General features: G+C 39.6%; 2 protein-coding genes across 5 annotated transcripts in view; one reads left to right on the forward strand and one right to left on the reverse strand.

Annotated features, from left to right (window-relative positions):
- kif26ba (kinesin family member 26Ba) overlaps nucleotides 1–3,998 on the reverse strand; it is a 57,950-nt gene extending 53,952 nt beyond the window's left edge. For all 4 annotated transcript variants that reach the window (XM_077622839.1, XM_077622824.1, XM_077622831.1 and 1 more), the window contains exons 1-2: nucleotides 3,502–3,998; nucleotides 78–470 (exon numbers count right to left, since the gene is read on the reverse strand). In XM_077622839.1, the coding sequence (XP_077478965.1) occupies nucleotides 78–470; nucleotides 3,502–3,561 (453 nt within the window). In that variant the 5' untranslated portion in view covers nucleotides 3,562–3,998. The remainder of the gene's footprint in view (nucleotides 1–77; nucleotides 471–3,501) is intronic.
- Nucleotides 3,999–4,631: 633 nt separating this feature from the next.
- Nucleotides 4,632–10,807, forward strand: LOC144090927 (PWWP domain-containing DNA repair factor 3B). Its single transcript, XM_077622853.1, is given in 14 exon segments — nucleotides 4,632–5,016; nucleotides 5,091–5,225; nucleotides 5,396–5,469; nucleotides 6,703–6,910; nucleotides 7,056–7,187; nucleotides 7,256–7,326; nucleotides 7,683–7,759; nucleotides 7,833–7,893; nucleotides 7,986–8,064; nucleotides 8,174–8,224; nucleotides 8,800–9,278; nucleotides 9,553–9,777; nucleotides 9,860–9,948; nucleotides 10,027–10,807. Coding segments are annotated over 13 exon segments (1,668 nt in total). The 5' UTR covers nucleotides 4,632–5,016; nucleotides 5,091–5,218; the 3' UTR covers nucleotides 10,142–10,807.
- Nucleotides 10,808–10,986: the final 179 nt, after the last annotated feature.

Here is a 10,986-nt window from a genome sequence, read left to right on the forward strand (position 1 = left end):
CATTGTCCTAACATCAAAGATAATAAAAAAGCAAGTCATTTGAGGAAGAGCAGCAACACACAGTATATTGTACATACCTTACTGGAGTAAGGTCCCGGAAGGAGCAATTTTAACGCTTGTCTTTTCAACTCCGTTAACCTTGTGTTGCAGTTCTCGCACCAAATCCCTCTTTCACTCCCAGGAGAACTTCCACTGCCCGAGGCCGGGGAGCCCGTCCCAAAACCCGGAGAGCCGCCAAGAGAACCCGGAGATCCGGTGCAAATCCCCGGAGAGATGGTGCCTGGTGATCCGGAGAGGGACCCTGGTGAGGAGATCCCCGAGCCAGGAGAAGGGGTGCCCGTAGAGCTGGGCATGGAGCCGGCACCCTCGGGAGCGGGGCGAGAGTTGGACCGTGTCGTTTCCTCATATGCCTTTCGGTACCACGTGTCCGGTAAAATGGAGGCAGATTTGGTGGGTGAAGCGTCTGGCATCTGCCGGATATTGAACACACAAAGAGAGCTGGATTAGTGGGGTCAGGAAAGAAAAATGGTTTTTAGCCTAGCTGTATTTGAAGTCGATTACATTAAATTGTTAACATTATGTTTTGAGTTGGTCTTGTCAGATTGCGGCTGATGCCTTAATTGTCTTCTTATTTTTAAATGGCATAGGAGTTACATTATTCGTACAGATGGTTAACCAAATACACAATGTCACATATTATAGAACTTAATCAGATTTAACATACAGTTGGAAGCGCCTGAGGGCAAACAATCTATTGCAGGATTCTGGTCAACCTCCATTTTATTCATATTTTGACTATTGCCTAAACGAGTAATACGATAAAACTCCCTCATACACAAAAACAAGCTGGTTGAACACTTTAAATTGCCCGTAGTTGAGTTTGACCATCAATAATTTTCTGTCTCCTTGTGCCCTGCGATTAGAGAGTCCCCGCCTGCTGCCCATGGTTGGCTAGGATGGGCTCCAGCACCCCCGTGACCGTTGTGAGGATAAGCGGTATGGAAAATGAATGAATGAACTATTAACATAAATTTCCACTGTCTAACAGCTGCTACCGTGAAGCAACTCGGTGATTATCAACCAGTGTGCTGTGGCATTGTTAGTAACTCATGAGATTCATTGGTAGTCATGTCAGAACATTTCCAATTTCCCATCATTTATACCAAAATTCATTCAGGAAAGGGAATATATATTTGTTCAGCTGAAGTTTATATGCCATTGTCATGCGTACAGTGGCAGGCAGAACAGCCGAATGCCCTTTCCTTAAATGGCAGAAAATACAATAATTATCTACAGGTTGCCATTTATAGAACAGAAGGAGGCTTTGCTGATATGGTGCATGACTGGTCAGCATGTTCTCTCACATTCTGAGATAAAAGGTTCAATCCTGAGCTCTGGACTTCCTATGTGCAGTTAGTGTGTTTATTATGTTTATGTATTTATGAATGAATTGCATGAATGGTTGTTTGTCTCTCACTGTCTTGCAAGAGAGTACTGAAGAAGGTGAATAAGCCTTTACTTTTTTGGAGGAAATCTGCCTTTTTTTTGCAGATGAGCAGATTTCACACCGAGAAAGTCAATTTCCGTCATTTAATGGTTGGTGAGATTTCAAATTCAGTTCAAATTTTGCAGAATACTGTTTTTGAGAGTTGTCAAATGACGTTCCACAGTATGTTGGTCATCAAAAATATTCTGACCGCTTGCACAATTTAATAAGATCCAAATCAAGTAGAAATGCAAAAAAAACACTGTCAGTATGATGTTGAGGATCACTTCAAACTACAACCACAATTAAACTGCAGTTCTATCCCTGCCAGGGCAGATTTAATAACACTGGCTTTACCACCAGTGGTGTGCTGTGAAACCTGTTTGCTTTGGAGGAATCAGTTGAAAACTTTCCAGTGAAATTGACGACAGTCGAGACGCTAGATTCTACTTGTTGGCGTGTGTTATTAATACTCTACTATGGCTACTCCTCAAACCCCTGGGAACATCAAATGGGCCACCAAGAGTTGTAGTATTGATGTGGCGGCACAGCGGCTCCTCATATGCTCATACGAGTTATAATAAGTGAGTTGGAAAGACTGACATGGGGGAACATTATGGAGGGGTCGGGTTAAAATTATTAGGAGTGAGTGTCTACAACTGATAGCTGCGTGGTTCTCAGTGGGGCTCAAGGTAATTTAAAGCTCTGCTGGTGACAATGCACGTGGCAGTAAAATGAAAATATCACTAAGCAACACTATGCAGTCACAAATAGGTCTCATGGGAGACATCGAATGTGGATGTACCCCATTTAGCTTATTATAATACAGATGATGGCATTACCATAGCTGTAAAGGTACAGTTTTGAGAAACACGCATCCATCCATTTATTTTCGACATATCTTATCCCAGTTTCAGGTGCCTAATGTCTATCAGAGCTGATTTATTGGAGAAAGGCAGGTTACACCCTTGGCTAATCAAGTCGTCGGTCAGAAAAGGGGAACATTGGAAGCCACTTATTGGGAACTCAAAACTAAATCTGCACCCTGTTTACAATGAATCTTAACAATATATGTTGCATCATTTTAAAATATATATGCATATTGCAAACACATTTGTAGGGATAACAAACAACCTATTAATTTGCTACTGCGCATATCCTCATTAGGTTTGTGAGTATTTGCGTGTGTGTGTCTGTGTGTGATTCAATAGACCCTTAAATTGACCTTTTTCCCCATGTCGAAGCCATAACCGTAGTCTTTTCTGGGAATGACTACACATCAATTTCAAGTAGGCCTTTCCCCCTTGTGCTTGTACCCTATTAAAACCTCTGAAGAAATGCATGAAAAGTCACTTCCGTTTTAAAGAGTGAAATTAAATGTCAAATGTTGAACAAAGGTAATGCAAATATAGTGCAAAATGACTGTCTTAAATACTCTCCCGCCCTCATTTGTGCAATCAGCCCCCAAATACAAAGTATTTTTTTATAATCAATAGAACAAGAAAAGTCAAATTAATTCATAAACTTGGTTTATTACTCAGAACTAATATGAGCACAATATACAGAATACATTCATTTCAAACACCGAAAGCAGGAGACACGATTCAAACCATGGAATTTTGAGGCAGACCTGCTAACCATTGTGTCTCGTTACTGTATGGCTGTCATACAGTTAAAAAAAAAAATGATGACCTTCATAGGACTTTACAACAACTGAATTGACTTTGACATTGAAATTATTTCCCATTCTTCTTGGAAACATTACTTAAAATTTAAAAGCATTTTTTTTAAATCAATTAATAAATTGGAGACTCTAAATTGCCCCTAGGTATTAGTGTGAGCATGAATGTTTCTCCATCCCCTTGTCCGCTGCAATAGGTTGCCCACCAGTTCAGGGTGTCCCCTGTCTGGTGTCCATAGTTCGCTGGGATGGGCTCCAGCACCCCCGTGGGCCTTGTGAGGATAAACGGTGCGGAAAATGAATGAATGAAATGAATAAACTGAAATCCTCCTACCGTGTACTTTCTACCCCGGCCAGCAACGGATCTCTCCTTGGACCCCGAGAGTGAAGTCATTTTGAGGTGCACAAAAGAGGAAGAAGAAGAAAACCGCGGAATCGATTTCAATTAAAAGAACCCCCCCTGCAAAGTGCACTTAGAGCTCTTCAGTGTGAAGAGGACTTTGCGCCCCTTCCTGGGAGGACACCACATGTATTCCTCATTTTGTCTGCAAAAATCGCGATTCTCTTAGTCGCCAATCAAAAAAAATTAAATAAAAATATGTATATTAAAAAAGCCCCTCCAAGAAGCTCTAAATAAATCCCTCTAAGATCTGCTTCTCCATCCTTTCTTTCCCCTCGCCAGGTTGACCAGGTGTTACAAGAACCTGGACGGTGGAACTCCAGCGTCAAGCAACCGAGATTCTGTCACGGGTGTACGCTTGACTTGGCGGATGTTCAGCCGGGTGTCTTTCCGAGCCTCCTGTTGCCCGTGCGGAGCTCCGCGCTCTGTCGACGGCCGACGCGCACTGACTCGCCCTCGGTCGGGTGCGCATCTGGCTAGGGGGCGGGGCCTCGCTGCTTTTAAGGATTTGCCCACTTCTCTCACCTCAAACAAAAAGTATAGTATTTGGAAAGCCACTTAAAATCTATTTTATTTCAGCTAAATACAACATCTCACTAGCGTGCATCCTTCATGAACTGAAGAAAAAATAATTTCCCTTTTCTGATGTGTAAAAGTTAAGAAAAATGTAGGTCCAGGGGTCTCCAACTCTGGTCCTCAAAGTCCCCCTATCCAGTCTGTTTTCCATGTCTCCCTCTACCAACACAGTTAAATGCTTAAAGCTGAAAAATATTTCCAAGGAAAGACAAACAATTTTCATCTTTTCTCAATTGTATCATGTGTACTTTTTTGTAAATTAAAACTTCGGTCTGTCATTCGGTCAGTTTGAACATATTCAACAGTAATTAAGGGGAAGTTTGTAAACAGTTCTCTCCACTCGTATTAAGACATTTCAGTGTGGGTTTATATATATTTTTAAAACTGAACACTGCCCTCTAGAGTTAAAAGTATTTTGATACATCGCATAATTTTTTTTTTTAAATGACGATGGTTCTACAACTTGTGGTTTGATCTAGCATTATTGCCGTAGTTCGCTACAAAAACAGACGAGCTTCTGCGCATGCACACGTCATAGTAACGTCGAATCCTCAGAACTGCAGCTGAAGAAACAAATCCTCGATAGATTGGATTGGATAACTATATTCATCCCCTATTCGGGAAAATATTCGTAATTTTGTTTTTCAAATCTGACTCTCCGTCTAAGTGTACATTTCTAACCTTATTCGTCCCTATTTAACAGGATACACTCCATGATCGGTGAAACCTAACTACCTGCCTAAAAAAGGAATTAGTTCTTGTTTGTGAGTTTTTGGAATGTCACTTGAAACACGAGATCAAAGATAAAACAATATTCGCACTGATGTTGACCATCGTCATCTCACTGCTCGTGTGACGAACTTATCTGTGGTGGTAAATGACCTCCGATGCGACAAAGTTGCAATCGTCAAGTCTTTATGATTTACTTAACTGTTTTTTTTTTAAAGTTCCAGACAATCTAACTGCATATTTACATTGGTTTTGTAAGAAAAAAACAATCGACCCCGCGCGTGTCTGTTCTACTACAGATGAGGAAATCAGTTTATCTCCTTGAAACTGTCTTGGCTTGACCAAAATGAGAGGTATGTGTCGTTTTTGTTCTAAGATTTAGTTTGCTTTTATTTGGAAGCATTTATAGCTGTCTTAACGTCTATACAACTGACTACTGAAAATAAGATCACAAAGTTAGAGATGCTCAAATTCCTTTCAACTTTGTTTTATAGACGCAAAGCAATGTTTGTGAATTTTTCAGGCAAATCAAAGAATTCTCAAACCAGCAGAAAAATTTACGCCACACGATCTAAAGAAGGGGATGAACAAGACAAGGTATTTGACTGTATTTCCTCAAGGGTGGTAGACAAACCAGTTTATTCCTATCAACACCAGTTAATGAGTTAACAATGACAATTGGTAAAATTTCTATATTGATTACTTGCTTATACAAGTTTGTTTTCAGCATCTACTTGTTTTCTGCATAGCATTTAAAATTTGTCCAATATGTTGTTTTATGTCAATGGTGGAATAGACACATACTATATATAAGTGGCGGTCTGTGCATTTTCTCGTAGCGCCTTCAACAAATCAATCCAACCCTCAAAAACTATTTTATGACTATAAAACCTCTACCGCAGCTACAGCTGTGACACATAAAAAAATTATCAATAAATCAATGCTCAAAAATGGGGTAAAATCCACTTCCTAGCAGCATTTAATGATTAAATACAAAGACTGGAGCTTTTCAGACATTAAAACCAGGCCAGGGGGGTGATTTTCCCGGGAAAAGGCAGCGATGAACGTCAATGGCGTACAGGCAAACATTGCCCGAAAATGGGGTAAAATCCAGCCAAAAACAGCATTTATGATTAAATACAAATACTGGAGCTTTTTAGACATCAGAACCGGGCCCGGATCACTTTGACTTTGGTCCGCCTACTAGCCAATCATAGTTGGTGAAAGCGATGACTTATCCCGATGCCTGCGAAATGGCCTTGGTGTCACCAAATCGAATTCTGATTGGTTAAAGCAACAGTCTTATCGACGCTTGTTTAATGCAATAGAGCCCGCAGAACTGATTGTGAAGGCGTTGAGGCAAATTTCTGACCCTGGCAACAAATAATGGCTGAAATGTGATTGGTTAAATGCTTCAATATGAAAACACACATCTGGACGCAGTCCAACCAGGGGGGAAAGCAATGAAAGGAAGCTAACAGACAATTTGGAATTATTTAATAAGTATTGATGGACAAAATATAATATATGATTCAGATATTTCTTAGGCCAGCAGAGAAGGACTTGAAGGCCCTGACGGCCTGCCACTGCTATATATAGATAATACCTGTTAACTTAGACTTAGACTTTTTAAGGCCACCCTATCTGAGTAAATATGTGCCGCGTAGCATTTGTAGTTTTTATCGCTTAATAAGGGGAATTGCAATCATATAATGAGGGGAGCAATTGGCCGAGGTTGACAGGTATGTATGTACGTTGTTTCCTTATTTGACTGAAATGAAAGAAACTATTTTGATTCTTACTTATTAATCCCCAAACATTTTAACACAGACATCTGAGGCAGAGCCTGCACGCTACACAACACGGGCTCAGAGCAGGAAAAGAGCCATCAAGGCTGTCCAATCTAGACCGCTTGGAAAAAGGCAACCAATAACCCCTTGTTCTCCAGTTAAACGCCGCTGTTTCAGGAAGAAGACAAAAGGGTCCATCACTGCTTTTTTTTCTGAACCCTCACAACCAAGAACGGAAACAAAAGAAGGTAGTACCATAGTGCAAAATATTCACAAAATAAGGCCTAGATAATTCAGCTATGCCACCCATTCTTTATGTTGAGCTTTTTCAAGCTAGTTTTGTTGTTTTTGTGCTTTTGTTTTTCCTGTATTATCTTCTCAACCTCCAACAAGAAGAGTCAATGCTCCAACATGATCTGCCTGTTGACAAAAGTGACCACGAGGAACGATTGCCTCCTCTTTCTCTCTTGGAGGATGACAAAAGTGATGAGGAAGAGGAGCTGCCAAGCTTCTTGATAGAGTCGAGTAAGAATTGTGTACCTGGCGACATCTATAGTATATGATGTAATTGGACTTCAATATTTATCTTGCAGAACCGGCCTCGATTTCAGAAGGAGTGTTTGTGTGGTGTAAATATAGACACTTTCCCATATGGCCTGCGTGGGTGAGTGTATGAATACAGCAATATTTGTTTGTTCCTAAGGGTCTATTTAGGCTTTCTGCATTGACCACCCAGTCAAGACTCTGATTGGAAAAAAGTTTTTCAAAACCAGGGGTGTCCAAACTATTCCACAAAGTGTACAGTGGATGCATGTTTTTAACCAATCTGGTTATACAAGGGTTACCAGTTGATTTCAATCAGGTATTGCTTTTTCATTAAAAAAAAAACTGGTTAAGATGTTTTTACTGGATCAGTTGGAACTAAAAATCTGCACCCAAAGTGGCTTTTGAGTACCGATTTGGACATTCCTGGTGTAAAGTGTTCATAAATATCTGAAAGCTTTTTGTTTTTTTTGGCAGATCAAGCAAATAAATACCAAAACAAAAAAGGCCAGCATTGTTTTTATTGATAAACCAAATCTTATACAGAAAAAGGGGTAAGACATTAACCATTAATTATTGTTGCTATGTTTAAGTTCACTGTATCAGATGTAATGTATTTTGTTAAAGGTGTGTTGTACATCTGAAATCCCTGACGCCGTTTGACTTTAGAAGCGCTAAGGAGGTGCCGGTAGGAATATAAATATTAAACTAGTGTAATACACACCATTTATCTGTATTTACACTGGTGACTAATTTTGCTGACTTACTTTAATACTTAAGACTGAAGCCAAAGAAGAAAAGTATGCCCCTCTCCTGCAGTGGTCCTTGGATATGATTTGGGATTACATAATGCGCATAGGTGACTGTTCCTATTTTATGGTTTTGGCTATTTCCACATTTGGATGGAAGATATTCTAGCGCAGATTCAACTGTAGCATGATTTATTTATTTTTTTCTCTCTATTTTAGGTAGTGACACCTTTTCTGGCTCCTTCATTGAGTACTTTGCCCATGGCATGAGTAAGTTCTTTCGCATACACCCAAACCAAAACAAAGCTGCTTGGCAGGGAAAAATATAAATAAATTAGTTTAAAAAAGGACGCTTAATAGACTATTTGTGACAGATTTAATTTAAAGAGTTGTAGAAAGAAATTGGACTGTCCATATATATCTCTAGATCTAGCTCTAGATCTAGCTCTAGATCTAGCCCTAGATCTAGCTCTAGATCTAGCTCTAGATCTAGCTCTAGATCTAGCTCTAGATCTAGCTCTAGATCTAGCTCTAGATCTAGCTCTAGATCTAGCTCTAGATCTGGCTCTAGATCTAGCTCTAGATCTAGCTCTAGATCTAGCTCTAGATCTAGCTCTAGATCTAGATATAGATAAAGAGCCTTTATAATCCAGAAACCATTGCTGCCTATTTCAATTGTCACCAAAACATTTTAATGAGAAATATAGAGCACTTTTGTTTTTTACTTTTTACATGAACATGTAGTAGAAACAGAAGTACATTCTGTTATCATCTTGTGCAGGTATGCCTTAAATCTGTTCTGTGTTCGTGTTGCTGCGGTTCTAATGATTGATACTCTTGCTCAGGTTATCCCGTGAGAAAAGAGTACCCGCAGGCTTCCCCAGAAAACCTGTTAATCAATACGAGTGTTTTTGTAAAAAAAGAAGAAAACCAAGCAGCGGATACCACTGACGACAATGATGAGCAGGGGCAGCCCATCAAGTCTGCCAAGAAAATTTTGCCTGACCGGCGCCAAGCTGCCTACAATTACGTCGAAGAAAACTTTGTGGACAACGTAGACGAGCAGAGCAAGGTCGAAGCACGCCTGTTGGTATGAATGTTGGAGGTCCAGTAACAGCAGGCTTTCTCTGAAAATCTGCTCACTAATGCGATTCGTTTTGTGATAAAGGAAGAAAACCAGGCAACGAATAGCATTGAAGACAATGACAAGAAACAGTCTGGCAGGAGGATTTTGCCCGACCGGACCCTAGCGGCCTACAACCGCGCCAATGAAAAGCTTGTGGATTACGTTGTGAAGCAGCGCAAGGTGGAAGGACATCTGCTGGTATGAATGTTGGAGGCTCTTGCGTATCGTATTCTGAAATACCTGAAATTCAGTTTCTCAAAAATATCACCAGACCAATTTAAAAAAAGAACATTCTGAAATGCAAAAGTATTTCAATACTCAGCTGGAGCTCATTTTACACATTGCCAAATTTCCTTATCATACATCATTTGTTTTAATTATCTCCTAATATATTTATCTCAGGCCCAGCCAATATTCTGTATCTTGTGCTTGTCATCAATAGCTAACACTTGGTGTTTCTTCTCTCCCACAGGGTGTTATCAGAGGGCAGGTACAGTCGAAGTGGCTTGATCGTTTTAAGAAGAAATCAAATAATTCTTTTCCGGTTGTGAATTACCTACAAGATAGTACACAATTAAACAAGGTGTACTTTTACCTGAGCAACCTCTACGAGAGGACTGTGAACACACTTCCGTGCCTGCCTGCATACAATTCCATTCAGTGCATTTCATTTGTTTTTGATGTGCTTCTTCATGAGGTAAGTCGTGCTGGTGTGCCCCATTAGTGGCATTTATTTATGTATTTATTTATTTTGTACATGTTTCCAAATTGTTTCCCAGGCTATGACGTATGCCATAGTTGGGTTAGACAATGTCTCTGTAACAAAGGCGGAATCGAAGTACCTAAAAGGACGAAGTCTAAGTAATAGGTAAAGATTATAATTAGATGCAAATATGAAGGGCAAAAGTTCTGAATATGATTCATTTGTTCTATTCTGTTGATGTAGGGAAATACAACAGTATTCTTCAATGTTTGAGAGGCAATGGAGGAGCAAATCCAAGCTATCGGACACAGCACTTTCCTCATTGGAACAAGATGACGAAGTGGACAAGTTGAAGTGAATAACTCAAGGTCCTCTTAAACCTAGCTCCCCTGCATTAAGTATCTGCCGATATAACAACGCTTCTTGAAGATTGGACTTTTTTGTGTTTCATTATTTGTCTTGGGAACTGCCCTTTCCACTCATGAGTAGCCCAATAGAAGCCTTAAAGATTACCAGTCTCGTCTGTTGCCATTTTACCCCCTATGATGATGCACAGTGTAAATGACTTAACATTATGAATACGGCTTACTGAAAACTGATTGTAATAGTTTTTGAATATATATATTTGCTGTCAAAATCTGTACCAAGTACAAACAAAGATATAATGGTGTCAATACAGAATTATTTTAATAATCTGGAGTCAAAATACATGACTAAAGGAAACAGCCCAAGGAAATTAGATTTACCCCTACCTGAAGAAAATTATTTACATAATTAGCTTCACAAAGACTGAAGAAATGCACATTGCTACAGTCAAGGATAACATTAAGGTGCAAATGTGGTGGAATTTAAAGAAAATGGTCCATAAAAGGCCCCAACAAGCAAAACTCATCTGGCAACAGCAGTTAGAGAAATGTATAATTACATTGATATTTGTCACTGATTATGTCCTCAATTCAGAGAGTACAAATTGTAAAAGCCATGCGATGCAATAAAGTATTGTGTGTTTGCTTGATCATTCCCATTTACCCTTTTAGAATTGAGTGATTTCATATTTTTCCCCTTCCTTATTTGGGTAAAGTGCCACTGACGTTTAGGAAAACACTAAATCTCTTGATTTATTTTTCTCATGGCCCAAAAATGTGCAATCTGTAAATACTTCAGTTCCACGTCCTGAAGATGAATGGTTTTTTCACTACAATA

Source organism: Stigmatopora argus, chromosome 2, assembly GCF_051989625.1.
Source record: "Stigmatopora argus isolate UIUO_Sarg chromosome 2, RoL_Sarg_1.0, whole genome shotgun sequence".
In the NCBI taxonomy this organism is placed as follows: Eukaryota; Metazoa; Chordata; class Actinopteri; order Syngnathiformes; family Syngnathidae; genus Stigmatopora; species Stigmatopora argus.